Source organism: Cottoperca gobio, chromosome 2 (assembly GCF_900634415.1).
Source record: "Cottoperca gobio chromosome 2, fCotGob3.1, whole genome shotgun sequence".
Taxonomy (NCBI): Eukaryota; Metazoa; Chordata; class Actinopteri; order Perciformes; family Bovichtidae; genus Cottoperca; species Cottoperca gobio.
Window position 1 is genome coordinate 4445691 of NC_041356.1, and position 17243 is coordinate 4462933.

The 17243-nt window shown below is 42.8% G+C and overlaps 1 protein-coding gene across 1 annotated transcript in view; it reads left to right on the plus strand.

Moving 5' to 3' along the window:
* Nucleotides 1-2848: 2848 nt before the first annotated feature.
* The window catches only part of nalf1a (NALCN channel auxiliary factor 1a), a 29105-nt gene continuing 14710 nt past the window's right edge, over nt 2849-17243 (plus strand). Inside the window, exon 1 of the mRNA XM_029451846.1 lies at nt 2849-4023. Coding sequence (XP_029307706.1) covers nt 3334-4023 — 690 coding nt within the window. The 5' untranslated portion in view covers nt 2849-3333. The remainder of the gene's footprint in view (nt 4024-17243) is intronic.

Below are 17243 nucleotides of genomic sequence, written 5' to 3' on the forward strand. Positions count from 1 at the left end.
TTTAGCTCTTCAGCGTGCACTCATCCGGCAGGGAGACACCACAGGGGGAAGTTAAAACCGGTCCAGCTCAAGGCCCTCCAACAAAGATGTGGCCATGTTTTCCTGTCTTTAAAAATGTCACCATTGTGCCTTGGGACTCATTGATATGTTATAACCTTCATTACCATGGCCTCCAGGGTGCGGGTAGCTGCCTGTGGTGTCTTCGGCATTGTTGTGCATAAATGCCGTATGAATACATTTTCAAAGTAAAAGTGATGAGGTACCTGTTCTCAATCATATCATGTGAATAATAGCTCTCATTGACATGTCGTAGTGCTCCCTGCAGAGTTTATCATTTTGTCAAACAAATTAATTAAAATGTTACCTTTTTTAAGACATCCTTGGTTTTAAGAGTTAATCCCACTTTGTGAAAACCAACACAAAAGCATTTGAGAGCAAAACGATCTTCATTACTGGCCAAAAAGAAAAGATTTGCCTCAGTAAGCACTCTGTAACCCATCGCCCACATTGGACTATTTCCAGGTGATGTGAGTGTTTGACTGACAGGCCTTAATTAGAGCTACTCAACTAGTGCTTATTCCCCCGTGGCTTTCTGTGTATGCTGCTGCAACTGTTGGTTTGACAAGTCTAACTGCTGGTCCTCGCAGGAGCAGATGATCAGTCCTCAGGATCTGGAGATAAACAGCTGCTGAAAGCTAGCATTGCAGAAATACCAGGTTCCCTAATGGGATAAATGCTCTAATTAGGCTGGCTGTAGCTACTGCAGAGATGGTACCAGCGAGCACACTGGACACGAGCAGAAATGGTTTGGTAGCAGCCCCTAGACAACCAGCGGTTGCATGCACTGGGCTGAAATAAATGAGCCCCTGTAGAGACAAAACACAGGCTCATGGCTGCAGGGGAGGAATTAGCACAGCCCACCCTCAATGAAGAAATAGTCTAAACAGAATCGAGATCCATCTTGTGCCTCATAAATAATTGATCGTGAAGTTCATAATCATTTTTATATATCTGACATCAAGCTCTGGTAAACTGGTCATTGTTGAAATGTCTATTAGGATCCATATTTTTCATATATTTTCACATTCTATTTATAACTTTGTCATACATATTGTCATTCTGTACACACGACATCCTGTTGCCCGTTTGTCCGTCGTAGGAGAGGGATCCGTCATCAGTCGCTCTTCCTGAGGTTTCTTCAGTTTTTCCTTATCCAGAAAAGCAAATTGTGATTTGTGATATTAGGCTTTATAAATAAGATTGACTTTACTAGATGTACAAACCTCTCTGGTCGGTGGTGTCTTGCACATTTTCAAAAGCTCCCATTTGCTTTAAAACATTTTTAAGAGTAATTGAGATTGCCCTTTTCAAAACCCTTCACCACCGTGGAGGAGAGGAGCCACTTGTGATAAATTACAGGGCGTTAAATAAGATGTGTTGTGTTTATTTAGTGAGATTAAGAGGTGCTCCTCTGTGGATTTTGTTACCTTCAGGCACACAAGATAGCCTACAGACTTTATGCTAAGCTAAGCTAGCCACCTGCCTCATATTTAGCATACAGACATATGAGAGTCGTATCAATCGTATCATCGAACAAAAACAAAACAAATATGTGTATTTCCAAGAAAAATAATCTGGAGGAAATTCTGAAAAAAATAACATTACTTTTCGTTAGTTTTTTCTGGTTTTGTTACTTATTTCACGACCCCTCAAATTCATCTTGTGGCCCCCAAACTAAGGGGTTGGTAACCATCTGATGTAACTGTAAGTCTTGGCAGGTGGATTGGTCCAAATGTATACAGAAATACAAAACAGCCTGTGCGTATGAAATTTGGTGGCTATATTGTAAAGTACCCTTGATATTTAAATAGACTAATACGTGCAAAAGCATCGGTATTGTCCTTTAAAGAGAAAACAGGCTCCTTTCTTTTGATGAGAGCATCTTGCCTGAGGCTAAAAACCAGGTGAGTACCAAACTGTCTGACTGACACAGTGTCAAGCAACTACAATATAGGCTAAAATAAGTATGTTAGTGGGAATTTCAAAATAAAATGACCATGGTTATCGAAACTATCCTTGTAATAACTAACATGTTATTGTTCCATATCTTCTGTACAGTTGCATGCGTAACTTTTAGTTGTTGTTGTTTCTTTATTTTTGTACTATAAAACTACATGGTTGAGATAGTACATATTTTGGAGACTGACATCATAGGCTTTCATTTTGAAGTCTAATAACAATATTTCTGGTGACATTTTAGCGGGTTCTCTCTGACTTGACGCACCTTTAGTACTGAGGGATGCGGTGACTGCGATGCGCGCGCATAACGTCAGAGATGGAGAAATGTGTCAAGCTAGTAAGATTAGATAGCACAATGCCGGATGTTTGTTGATATGACCTTCAAAATAAATGTATATGACACAACATGCAGTTATTTGTACAACCTTTCTATGAAATATAGTAGTAAATTGTAGTAAACATTATTATAGTCTATTAGCCAGCCTTTTCCTGTCTAAAACATATTCAAAAAAATAATAAAATAACTCAAATGCATTCTAAGATAATGACGAAGGTGGACCCTGGTCCTACACCAGCGGTTCCTAATGTGGGGGTCAGGAGATAATGCTGAGGTGTCATAACAGTGTTAAAGCAATATATTTTCTCTAACTTTTTCATTTAACTTCTATCTATCTATCTATCTATCTATCTATCTATCTATCTATCTATCTATCTATCTATCTAGTCAGCTTGGGACCTTTATTTTGAATGTTACAACCGGAAACACTACTAGTTATTACTGCTAACTTGCCTCAGCTTCCTGCAAACACACACACCGTCTCTTGGCGAACATGGCGGCAACTTGACAACGGCAGCGAGATGAAGACGGTGAGAGCTTGAAAAAGAAAAGAGGTCTGTTACAGGCTGTAGGCCCATCCGCCGACATAAAGGCAGACTGCTTCGCCATGTTGGAAGAGGATAGCGCCCTTGTCCCTGCACGACCGAGGCCAGGGAAAACGTAAACGCGTCGGTGAGTGTTTCTAAAAACGGAGTCGAGGCTACGCAGAGGAGCGGAGCGGCGCGGCGCGGAGCTCTGGGCGGGCGGGAGGACAGCGGCTTCACCGGTCAGCCATGGAGGATGCGGCCCGTGGTCGCCAGCGTCTAATTTCCCATCCGGCCCACGCTCATTTTAATGGGAATTACCGCTGAACGCAAAGGCAAGCCGGGACAACCCACCACCTGACATTTGAGGGGAAGAAAACGCGAAGCGGACCCCACGTCAATGACTGTTGCGGCAGAGGAGCCCCCACGGTGGAGTCGGCCGGTTCCCAAAATATGACCAGGGGTGCTGGGACGTGTTGGCAGCAAGAAGATGACGACGGCTTCCAAATCTGGCTAGAGCCCCCCCGCGACAACCAAAAGCCATTCACCGACTCAGAGAGGGCGCAGAGATGGCGACTGTCCTTGGCATCCCTCTTGTTCTTAACCATCCTCCTCTCTGATCACCTGTGGTTCTGCGCCGAGGCCAAACTGACCCGGACCCGGGTCAAGTTCGCATCCTCCCACCTCCTCTCACCCCAGACCCACTCAGCACACAGCAGCCTCAGAGGAAACCCAGATGCTATTTTTATAGGAAACTCTACCAAACATTTGTGGCGGCTTGAAACTTGCCACCAGGAGGATAGTTTATCTAAAAACTGCTTTACTTTCGCAGATGCCGACCATTTGTGCGGGGGCCTTTCCGACAAAGAGGGGACGCGGGCTGTAAATATGAGCGATTTGTACCTTTCCTTTTGTAACTCCTACTCTCTGCTGGATTTGTTCTACGGGTCGACAAGTCCGGACAATTTGAACTGCAGCCTCGACGTGCTCGGCGATGGCGACACGACCAGATGCAGCCTGTGCGTCCAGGCGTACCAGCGCTACGACCAGCACGCCCAGGAGAAATACGAGGACTTTGAGCTCCTGACTCAGAAATATGAGCCGGGGGCATATTCCGTGAGGACGTGCATGGAGCAGTGCAAGGTAGGCTGCAAAAGGGAAGGGGGCGGGTGGGGGGTGTGTGGAGGGAGGAAGGGAGGAAGGGAGGGGGGTTGATGTGGTGACCATCTGTTGATTTGGGCCCGGATAGATGCCAGTTTTGGTCCTCCTCCTCCTGTCGCCATGGAGACGGATGACAGATTCAAGGAGACTCCCGGCTCCGGGCCTCATGTTCATTCATCTCCTCATTGTGTTTAGGCCCCATGCTAATGTGCAGATGGAGGCCCTGCTAGTGTTTTTTCCACCATCCAGAGCCATTTCTCCATCTCCCCTGTTACTCCACGCGCTGGTCTTTGACATTGAACACCGCCTCCAGCTCACAATCCGCCTGATCAGCCATCGATCACCCAGATAGGCTTGTTAGAACTGCACTAATGCTCGAGCTTTTACAGCCGAGCGTTTACAACAATTTAATGAGCAGGAAGGAGGCTGTTGGCATATGCAAACAACTGTGGGAGCCTGTGTGTCCTGTGTGTGCTGTCGCAGTCCGCCAGGTGTTCATCATGGCCGCCCACTCCATATCGAGAGCGTTTCATTAAAGTCAAGAGGTGGTTTCCCTGCCTAATGTGGCGGAAGGCTTTCTTCGCTTCGACTTGTGTTTGCTCATTAACAGGCCCGCGCGTATAGGCCTCTTGTGTGTCGGCTAGGCCCGGGCTCGCTGTTTACCAGCTCATAACACACGGAGGTGGGTCAGAGTGGGCTGTAATGGGTGCCCGGGAAACGCTGAGGGCCCCGGCCAGCAGAGCCGCTGCCGCTGTGAGCACGCTGAGCCCCAAAAAGCTGCATTCAGCACCGCGGAGAGCGAGGAGTTGTCCGCGGTGCTGAATGGCGCTGCCCGGCTCCATTCACAGAAGCCCTGGCCAATCCCAGATGGTCTCCATTCACCTAACCGGTGGCAGAAACACACGCATAGGCGTCAAAACGCGAATCTAATAAGGCCATCTGCCTGCTTATACAAACCCAATGCATGTAGAAAGAGCCACATGCATGTGAGCTGGGCCTAGTTTGTAAGGCTAGCTTACATTTAGAGCAGGAACACACACAAACTAAATCCCTTGTGTGTGTGTGTGTGTGTGTGTGTGTGTGTGTGTGTGTGTTGTATTCATCAAACAAACACTGATTCTCTTCCTGTTGGATGTCTTAATCCTGGAAAAGACAACACAGCTTTTTTTTTTTAAATAAAAGATAATGCCAGCATTCATATGGCTTCAGAGCTCACATCCTTACTTTCTTACTCTTGGGAGACTGTTGCACTTTCACCTATCTTGTGCTCAAACACGAATCATGTTATATCACATGTTAACACCGTGCTGACAGAGAAGGAATTGGCAATATTTTGATCATTTCAGTCATTTTTCAATCAAAATTAGTCAAAAAGACTTTTGGTCCAAGAACAATACATTACCTTGGGCTTTGGGAACTTGTCAGGGGCACTTTCTTTTTAAGCGATTTTTGTAATATTTTATGAACTAAAGTATTATTGAAGAAAACATTAATCAGATTAATCAATGACAGATAATGAAAAGCTGTGGCCCTAGTTCTGATATTTCTCTTAAGTCATCATTGCTGGACGCTTTATGTCCCATGTCCAACAGTTTAAAACATTCTGTATACCAAGGCCTTTACTAATGTTGAGTTGGTAAAGCCTGACCTCAGCCTCTTCAGAATCTGACTTCAAGGCTGGTCAGTTGCTTTAGAATAAACATTCATTCTACACAGGAAAAGAAAAGGCGATGGTCAAGGCAAGCGGTGAATGCAGCTTCTCTTTTTTAAAGAAATTGCCTTTCCAGCAGGTGTCAGCCATTAAGGAAAGCTCCCACTGAATCCTCCATGTGTGACATTCTTTCTTCTCCTCTGCTGAACTGAAGCCACACACATGATTTCATGTTTCGTTCTCTGCCAGTCTCAGACTGTTTCCCCGCTCCCTGAGCTCACCTCCTGGCACTCAAAAGAGAAAACAGTAATTTAGCCAAGCTGCTAATTTCTTTAACAATGACCCCTCTCTATCACCTTCTTGATTATAGGCTTGTCCTGCATGTGGGGTCGGCAGCGCTACGGGAAGAGCGGCGTGACTCAAGCGTTTATGTGGAGCTCTTGTTTAATTAATGGCTACCTGCCTTGGGGAAGCCGAGCAGTTCATGTTGTGTGTCGGCTCAGACAGATGCATAAGCAATCTGTGTAAATAAGGCAAGATTATAGCGAACGCTGAGTGTGGAAACATTAAATACATCCCTGCCTCATCGTCTCATTCCAACATGCAGGGGAACAGTGGAGGCAGGTAGAACCGAAGCCAGAGGAAGATCTCTGACATTTCAAGTGATGATATTTGACATGGAGAATAGCGTTTGTTGTGCAGGAGGGACTCCTGTTTGTCCGCAGGTGGTGCTTTGATTCCTGTAGCCTGAGGTGAAACATCCCACAGTGGACACGGTCGGTGTGCAGTTCCTCACAATGGTATTCTCCATCATCTGACTCTGTGAAAAACCCAACCAGTCACGTTGACAGCGGGGCCGGGCTCGAAACATTTAAACCCAGGCTGATGCATTTAGTGTGAACTAAAATGTCAGACTTGCTAGTTTCACATGAGACAATGTAGCAAAAACAAACCTGGTTGACAGTACAACAGCTGTTAGCTAACAAAGGCCCTGCGCTGCAATCACATCATTTAATGCAGGCTTTCCTTCCTGTTTTGCCAAAAATCCAAGTTTCCTGAAGCTGGAACAGTGTAGCAGTCAAATGTTCATTTAGAATTTGAATGTCAACGTTATAAAGGAAGCTTTGAAGCTTCAAACCTGTTGCTTAAGTCCTTTAATGAACTAACTAATACAATGCACAGAGAGTGTGAGAGACTCAGTAACACAGAAGTTTGTGCTGTGCTGTGTGACCATTAGAAGAGGATTCAAAATCCCCCTCTTCTGTTTGAAATGCAGGTAATTTCTCTCATTTGTGAAGCTTGTGTGAATTTACACAGACCGAGCTCTCAGCACCTGGCCAAGTAATCATTGAGTCTCTGGAGCTGAACAACTCTGCTTAATACTCTATCATTACTTCTCCCCCTTTGACCCTCTGTGACTTCTACCGCTACTACCAACCCTGCTTCTTCTTTTTTCTGCAGTTACTACCATTGCTATAATTTCAAAACACAATCACTGATGAGTCTGCACAAATCCGTCTCCTCCCACCCTCCAGGTCCAATTGAATGTCTAATCTTAGCCGCTGTTGTGTGCAAGTGGAAAGGAGGACAGCGTCGTCCCTCTTTAGATCCTTGTCAACGGCACACATCTGCATTGATCTGAGCTCTTTTTGAAGCGGAGGGACGGGTGGCAGCAATACCAAGAGGTTGATCCCTATTGATTCATACCGAGCCCTCCGTGTTCACTTGTCCTTCATTTGATAGTGGGCAGCTCCTCTGACCAAAATGTGTTGTGTGTGTGTGTGTGTGTGTGTGTGTGTGTGTGTGTGTGTGTGTGTGTGTGTGTGTGTGTGTGTGTGTGTGTGTGTGTGTTTAGATACAGTTTAAGTAGACCAGTGTCAAAGTTGGACAGTTATGCACTTCAGCAGTAAATGATGTGTAACAACAAGGACACAGATGGAGCATGGGAAGTGATGCATTTCCCTTTTATAAGGTTTGGAAAAGGCTTGAGCTCCACGTTTATTTTTGAATGAACAGATCTGCCCTTTCAATGAAATCCCTCCAAAATGTGGAACAAGTTCAGTCACTTTGAAAAGTTTGGCCTGCGACTGCATCGGTTAATATCTAATTTATATCTCGTGGACTAAAATATCTAAACAAAGATCGAATGTATTGCCATGGAACTTGCTAAAGATATACATGTCTCTCTCAGGGTGAATTGTAAGAACTTAACTTGCCCAATACTTTGGTTTATGACCAAATAACATAAACTGTATGTAAGATGTGGACGTAGTCACAGTGATGTCCCGTTGGTGTCACCAGCAGTGACACGAGAGGGTGGAGCAAAGTACAACCAGACCATGAACAACACGTTTTTAATGTTACAAATAACTTTCATGAACTGAAAACACTGTGAATCTGCACATCACCGTGGCAGCGACCTGTCAATCACAAGGTAGCCACACCCTAAAGCACACCCTGCTTTATCGTGTATTTTCAGTCCTACCTCATTGGCCAGATCTAAACTGTAAACTCTAAATATGCAATCAGTCAAACAGCAACATACCCTCATATCCTTTCATGTGAAGGGCCAACACTGCCATGTGGATCCATCCACCGTTATGTATCAGTGTAGTTGTATTCTTTGTATTCCAGTGTTTTGTGTGTATACACAAAGTGATTATGAAGGTTCCTAGAGTGGAAGTGGCTAACATACGGGTCCCACTGTAGCTTTGATTTGCTCCCTCGCTCATCCCACAGCACGTCCTACTTGACAACAAGACATAGATACACAGACTCTCTCATCCCCAAATCTATCAGTTATCTCACAGTATGAATGTGGTTTATCTCGTCGGCATGAGTATCCTGTGATCATCACCCATGCTTTTTTAAATTGCTGCCTTTGTCAGCCTTTTATTCATTATTCATATTATCCGACACTGTGTGTCTCACAGAGCCTGGTGTGCATTAATGAACGACAGATTGTTGCATTGCATTGTTCACCCGTCCAGGTTGCACACGGAAGCGTTCACGTGTGATTTCCGCCATTGTGTCTTTCTGCGGCGGTTGTGAATGCTGACCTTGGAGAGGGTTTTGTCCCTTCGAGAAGCCCGGCCCACTCCACGACAGCCCTTTTATGAATGGGCAGATCCCTGAGCAGCATGCTAATGAGGCAGGGAGGAGAGAGGGGGGGCTGTAGCTGCTGTAGCTGCTGCAGTGCACGGCAGCGCTTCCATATTGTTTTAACTGTGAAGCGGAGAGCAGATCAGATCACATGAGATAACAGCAGGGCCGGAGGAGGGAGGGAGAAAAGGGGGATAAAGTGGGTTACCCAATTAATAGGCCTCATTTAACCTCTGTGGCATTTCCATTATAGGAGACATGTGAAGTCATTTTTCTGGCATACAGTAATGTTGTCAATCATAGGTGAAGATTGTAATTAGAGTTACACTGTCTCTCTGTAACGGATTGATTCCATTTATGAAACTAATGGCATCCCATCAGCCTCAGCTGTACTTTGTGTTAAGTGCTAATTAGCAAATGTTAGCTAGCACTTTAAACTCAGATGGTGAACATGGCAAACATTGTACATGCTAAACAGCATCTTCATCCTGAGCATGTTGGCATGCTGACGTTAGCATTCAGCTAAAAGCACTGTTGTGCCTGATGAGCCTCAGGAGCTGCTAGCGTGGTTTTAGACTCTTGTTATAACAAAGTAGAAAAGCTGACCAGCATTTTTGGGGCAATCTTTTTCTTTGAAACAATTTATGGACCTATATTTACTCAAAGTGGTATATATTTTATTGATATATATTTAGAAATGTCTGTATATTTCACAAATTAAAGGAAAATTTTGCGTTGCACTTCCATAAAGTTGGCCGCAGCAGAGGGCGAAACCTACATTTGCCTGGGAAATGGCCACATCTTTCAAACTCCAGTCTCATAATGCAGGCTTTTTCTTACAAATATGAAGTCTCATCAGGGTCAGGTCGACTTGACTTGATGATATCATCAGGGTCCATATTTTTCTCAGACTTTAAAAAGCTCCCTTCAAAGCCGCAAAGGACATTATACAACTGCTGCAAACTTCCCATCACAAGTAAAAGTGTCTTTGTGTGTATAATGTGTGGATTATTCCTTTTCCCCTTCTTTTTGCATTTATTGTGTGAAATTTAAAAAAAAGTGTATGTTGCTTGAAGGAAAACACAAACACAGATTTGTTCAAATGACATTCTTAAAATATCCTCCCAGGAGATACATTGCATTTAGTTGTCAAGCTGTTCTCCTGAGTAATAATAGAACAACCAAAATGTAATTATAGTAAAAACATTCATTACTTTGGCTTCATAATTATGAGAAAATGAAGATGTTGCAAGCGGGATGTATTTTTCCCTGTGAAACACCTAAGGGTCAGACTAATACCTTCATGCATTTATGGGCATGACATCAATTAGTCTAACAGTCCTATTGTCTGCATCGGTATTTGAATGGATTATTTTTTACAGGCACAGATATAAGCCTGAATGCATATCCTAGCCACTGTGTCCGATTTTGATGAATTTTACTATTTAACTAATGTAGAAAATGTAGGAGCAATGTGGAGGTTTGTGTCCTTGTTCAGGGGGCAGCATTGTCCATAACTGGGGGTGTCACATGTGAAAAGTGATGACTAAGTAACTCAGATATCCTGAGCGCTGCCTTCACATGATCACATCTAAATTCCCCACCACTTGGCACTGACGGGATTATCTAACTTCTTGTTCCCCAGTAAGGTACCTCTCTCTTCATGGGACCTTTTTTAAAAAGCTTTTTCAAACCAGGTCTGCATGTATTCAGTGGACTAGGTAAAAGGTTAGAATCCCTGTTAAGCTCTGTGTGGCCCATTAGGATGATTGAGGATGATGTTTGTCCCGATAAATGAATTGTCACTGGACATGAGTTTTGTTTATAAGAGCGCAATGTGACAATTTGCGTAACATTACTATCCTTTAAATTTCTCAATGTGTGATGTACGCTTCTGTATAATGCAGTAAGTTTATGTGAAGTATGATAGTCTACTACACTGCCAGCGTAAGATGTATAGTAATGTATAAGTGTATTAAAGTGCTACTTATTTACATTAGTGCTGGGCAATATATAGATATTTTATCGCTTTTGTGGTCTTAATGTGGTCTTAGATTGTGGATATTGTAATGTGGTATAAGTGTCTTCTTTTCCTGGTTTTAAAGGCTGCATTATATTAAAGTTATGCATCTTTCTGAACTTACCAGACTGTTCTAGCTGTTTTTGTTTTTAACCACTTTGACATTATATCCACATTTCTTAGTTCTCAAAAATTAATCCACATGTCTCCGGTAAACAGGAAGTACCAAAGGCTTGTGACGTAAGGAATACTCGCAGGGCTAACTACAGTAGCTGGCAAGCTAATGGCTAACATGCTAGCAAGCCAGGAACATGCTAATGCTAGTCAGCTACTGTCTCTCAAAGTTTCTTTCTAATAACCTGTACTGTGCCTTTAACTCCCCCTGTCCTTTTGTTCCCAATTTTATTCAACAAAGAGTCATTGAAGGGAGAAAAGGCTCTCTGAGCTAGCTAGCTTGCTAACTGTCACTTAGTAAGATAGCTTAATCGCTTATTGGTCAATACGTTTACAAAGTTCTCTTGTCTTATACAAGTAACTGTCTGCAAACCATGCTTCTTTTTGGGAGCATTTTAGACTACACTACACAGAGAGGAGGTTAAATGAAGTGAAAGGTGCAACACAGCTAATAAGCTACGATGGCTTCTTCCAGTTTGAACTCTCCTTTCCTTCAGAGGTCAGAGCTGTCAGGACAGTTTGTTATTGGTTAGCGGAGAGCATTTTCATGTCAAAGTTCACCAATTGGAAGTGATTGTGGCGATTACACTGAAATGAATTGACTTCTCTGTTAAGTGGTGCTGTGTTTATCCAGTTTTTTGGCCGTTGTCATCAGCTAGTTGTCTTTCCTGTTAACTTTGTTCTATCCATCACCTCGGCAGAGACTTTGAAAAGGTTTGGAAGGGTTTTTGGAGGTAGACTTTATTTACCTGGACAAACAGGTAACTAAACTTGGCAGACCATTAGTTCCAATGAACCTGGTCATTGCTTCCTATTTCCATGTCCCTGACTGGCCCTCTCTGGCTATTAAAAAAGTTGTTTATTGCCTTTCTGTGGATGTTGAAGTCTAGTCTATAACAGCAGAGCGACGTCTGGGTGCAAAACAATACTGTGATTATTTGTAATCTTTCCTCTTGTCCAAGCGGAGCCATATTGTAAACAATTCCCATGTGTTAGTCCGTTTCTAAATATCTTCTGACTTCCCTACTCTGTCTGTGGCTCTGAGCACTTAGTTCATTGGCTCCGATTGAGGTTGGAAATATGTTTTTAAAATTTTAAAAAGAGCTCATTGATTTCCAAAAACAGCTGGTCACTGTAGTTTTTAGCAAATGCCATTCAAACAGGAGAAAATAGTGAGTTTGAAGTGGACTATTTTCAGCTGCTTGGATGATGTCTATCAGTTGCTGCAGCATAATCGCCTTTTATTGAATCAGTGTTTGTGTTTTCCATTAGAAAACAGAGCTCATGTGAACATTTTAAATCACTGTCACATACTAAAAAGACACAATGTGCTAAGCTTTGAGTGCTTTACTCATTTTTGTTTTCTCAAATTAGGTTCTAAATGTATTAACAGTTTATCCGCAGATATATCCAAAGACAAGACAGTAACAGAATAAACTGTAAAACACCATAATCAGCTGCAAAATGATTGCCAACTGAAATCAAATTAATTCCACTTATACAATATCAAACAACAAAGGCTAAGTGCTGGCTAAAAGCAGACAGGAGCAGTACTCATGTTAAGCTAATTACCTCAGCCACGAGGTTGTGTTTGTCTTTTTGTTTGTCTGCCAGCAGGATTACTGAAGAGCTACCGGCCCGATTTTTATGAAACTTGGTGGAAGAGTCCGATACACTAACTTTGTTTCACTTTCGTTAATATTGCGAGATCGGGCATTTGTGCTGCATTCACGTGGTGTCAGGTATAAATCTGAATCAGAACAACAACTCGGCTATTATCGTGTTGTTTAAACGCTCTGAGCAGTGAAACACAGAACATCTTCTTTGTAGCGTTCATGTTGTTTCTACATTACGAATTAAAGCTGGGTGCGCCCCAGAGTTTTGCAGAATGGTCCAATATCATATCATATCATATCAGATCATAAATCTGGCGACAGGGTTCTACGGTGTGCAGTGATCTGCCCGAGACAGCTGCTCCATTTAGCGTAAATAGAGAAGAGATGTCAAACTATCATCAGAGCAGCCTGGAACACCCACAGTCTTGATGTTGCTCCTGCGCGACCTCTCCTCCAAATCCTCACATCTGATCTGCCAAGTGGCCACCTGAGTTGAGAGCCGCTCTCCACAGTTTGAGGAGAGCCCCCTCGTCCTTCTCTGCAACAGTGTTCATCCCGACAGGAGACGTTAAATGGGAACGTTTCAGTCCTTTAATTCTAATAGATTCTCTTTAAAACTCAGAGACGGCCAGAATATGTCCCAGAGATATTAGAAAAGTTATTTTGCAGGCACAAGGCCGTGATGTTGACGGCGGAGACAGCAGGAGGAGGGGTGGGGGGGTTTCATTGCAGAAGCTTGTGGGTGGAATTGGAGGCCTCTTGGCTGTTTGACTCTCATTTTGTCCTTGTATATTAATGATACATTCCTGGATAGCTTTTATTAACATTTCTGAAGTATAATACCAGAGCGCTACAGAGCATGTTGTTCTCCAAACGTACTCATTGCTTTTAGACTTCTGTACCACCACTCCCAGTTTTAATGTGTCCAATCCGCCTTAATCCTAACGCCATGCTAGCTGTATGCGCTACAGGTGTCTTCCCTTTTCTTGGGAAATAAACACTATTCTATACTTCCCGTATCCTGGTTAAAGGATGCCTCTTTCTTGGGCAGTGGCAGATGAATGTTCACACTGACAGTGTTACATAAGGATCTTGACACAGTTCTCTGCCCTCCATCACTCACACAGTGATCTTTCACATTTTCACGCCCCTCCAGGCCGATAAATCTATATGCTGATCGCTCTCCCCCCTCAGGACGATCATTCCTCCTCATTCCCTCACTGCCATCAAAGCCGATAACGATCCTCATTTCCAGTATTTACCTTGAAAAGTGATCAGAAGGGACGTAGTACTGGACTTAAGTACAACTTTGAGGTGTTTGTACTTAAGTATTTAAATTGTACGCTGCTTTATAAGGAAAATAATGTTCTTTTTACTCCACTTCATGTATTTTAAAGCTATAGTTACTAGTTATGATGCATTATTATTATAGATTGAAGGCTCACAGGTGTCCTGAGTTTGGTGGCTGGTTAGACCTGCTCAGGTTGGAGTTGTGCAAAGCTTCAGATGCTGGGATTTATATGAGGTCACCGTGTACTAACAAGAATGATAAAGTTGTAACTTTGCTGCAATAATGAGAAAGTCAAGAAATTTTTTTTTTTTTAATCTTGTTGTCGGGCTGTACCGAATGTATTTTGAAGCTTCAAGTGTTTTCGAAAATGAAGCTTCGAATGATTGACCTCATATTTTATGACGTCGTCACTGAAAATCCTCAATTTGACTTAAGTGATTCATCTGAATAAATGAGTTATTCTTCTTTTACAAAATCATCTTTCTTCAATGAATATAACTCGTAAATCTTGTCAGCATAATACATATGTATTTATATAAATGTTATTTATGGTGCTGTTAGATTGCTGCCAGACCCTTTCAGGGTTTCCACCAGAAAAGCTCTTAGGCCTGGTCGTTGGGGGGGGATTATTATTATTATTATTATTATTATTATTATTATTATTATTATTATTATTATCATCACAGGAGAATAGCCATTCCACCTTAAAAGTTGAAGCATTACTACGTTACTGCTGACTTCATACTCACTGCACACACACACACACACACACACACACACACACACACACACACACACACACACACACACACTCGCTCTCTCTCTCCCTCTACTGACCGACCACACACTTGCTATCGCTCGGCTCTGTGCACCAAGCTATTACTTTCGTAAAAATCATCAAAACAATACATTTAAAGGGGGTCAAGTTAGCCCGAATGTTTGAATGACAACTTTAGGAATTGACTTTCAAACGATTTGGTCCAGCCCTATGTTGTTGCAGAACATAATAACTGGTTCTCACAAATTATTATTATTTTTGACAATTTACACACAGCGAGTGTTGAGTTGAGGCTGAATTTGTGCTCATGATATTACAGCTGAGCTCAGTCCAGTTTGTTTTGGTTCCTGTGTGTCAAAGCCCCCCACTCAGCAGTTAACTGTCTGTGTTTATCGTGGAGTGACATCTTAGGGGGGGGCCGGTTCAGTCAATATGTCCTGGGCTCAGGTCAAGCCTCCCGCAGTCAGCAGGCTCTGCATCGATAGAGAAAGCGGAGCCACCCTGACCTATTCAGCAGCCTCCCCGAGCTGTGATCCAGCTGAAAATTAATTCTTTAAACCTTTGGAGAAGAGAGCTGCAGAGCTGGAGCTGTGCCAACAGGAATCCTGCGACCAGAGCACAGCTTTATCTCTTCGACATGAAACCTGGGAAACAACCTCGCATCTATCGAGATTACCTTTGTTTCCCACAGCAGATGGGACTTTTACATCAGGCGTACCTGTTTTGTAATCTAAACGATTCATTGCTGCGCCTGCGTGCTAAACCAGGCTGTAAACAAATCCTGCCATACACATTCATAAACATGTTTTCTCAGGACTGATCTACAAAACATGTTTCAGGGAAATGAATGCAGTCTTTATCTTCATGTCCTGACGGGTGGATCCATGCTCAGACGTTCCACAATGCCGTGTCCTCGACAGGGCATTTCCAGTTAAAGGGTTCAGGGTTTCTGGAAGCCTCTGGAGGCCTGTCGATACCATTGATGGATCACTGGCCAACGTCACAAGCTGACAATGAGCATCTTCATGTAGCGTGTGCATCTGGAGCTGTCAAACCAAAGCTTTAGAACATAGAATATTTCAATCTTATCATATTCAATCTTAATACCTGCGAAATTGCAGTATGCTTTGAATCTTCAACACAAATATTGTTCGGGGATGTCCCTGCTAGTCTTTGCTGAAGAGCAGCCGCTGTGTCCACAAGCAGCACTTAAAGAAGCTGAAACATTGTGTAACAGCAGCACCAGCTGTGAAGCCTGTCAATACCATTGATGGATCACTAATCAAAGCCTCTGTTTACTGTGTTCACCTTTAAACATTGTTCTTTCTGACGTGTTTGCTTCTGAGAAATTGACATGGCTCTCATTTTGTGTTTCTGTTTGTGTTATGAAGATTTATTTTTAGCCATTTGCAGAAGGAAAGTCGCTCTGTTTGGTGCGAGAAACCTGAGACTCGAAACAACAAACATTTGTGCGTTGCACACTGCAATTATTTGAGCGCTTGTGAAAAATAAGCATTTTTCTATTTCGTTAGAAGCACAGATACTGTTCCACTCTCTGAAACACAAAAAATCTAAATAGTTTTCATCACGATATATATTGCATATTCTTCTCTTTGTAGTCACCTCTTTTGAAATCTTTCAGACTGAATATTTTTCATTATTGAAATATATTTAAAGGATTGTGCAACTGTGGCAGAGGCATGAGCTCTCTCAGGGTTTCTAGTGAAACATGTGCATCACACTAACATGCTCACTTGCATAGGTTAAGCGACTGAAGTTTATTTATATACCCAAACTCACAAGTTTGTCCTAAAGGAGTTTACAATCAGGGAATTACTCTGGATTACATGTTACATAATTTCCTGGAAATCCCTCGTGTGTCGGACTCCGGAAAAAATAGATTTGTGAATTTCCACATATTTATGTTAATGTTTGTTCCAGTTTGTACAATGGCGTATTAGGGCCGTCGTAGGTTTGCTGTAGTTGTAAACAAAATAGAGGGTAATCTTCCAAAAGAAACTGAATTTGGAGATTAAAGTTGAATTGAATTAAATCAAATAAACTTGAATATTCTTTAGAGATAAATGAATTCAAAATCACAAATTTACAAGAAAGAAACCTTGAGAAAAAAAGTGTTTTTCTGCCGGCATCTTGCCATCTGATGTATAGGGCTGTGATCCTGTTGCACTGTGTGGAGTGTCAGTCAGCCGGCCTGTGTCAGAGGTGTCATTCATCTCAGCAACTATAGCTCGGACTGAGTCCCCCTTCCCGTTTCCAACCCTCAGGCCATTGCTTACCACGATGTTATACAGAAAAGACACAAAAACCATGTTGAGGCTCTGTCAAACGTGCAGTGCCTGTTTCTTCCAGTGAGCACTGCTTGGTACAATATGACACAGTGAGCGTACAAACAAGGGTTGCACTGAGATTGCAAACCGTGTAATTTGATGAAAACACATGTGCCTCCGAGTGTCATTTTCCAGAAGCGCACATACGGCGCCTGGAAACGTTATATCACCGGGGAATGGGATGTAATAAGTGCGGACATCAATGCAGGAAGACAGACACCC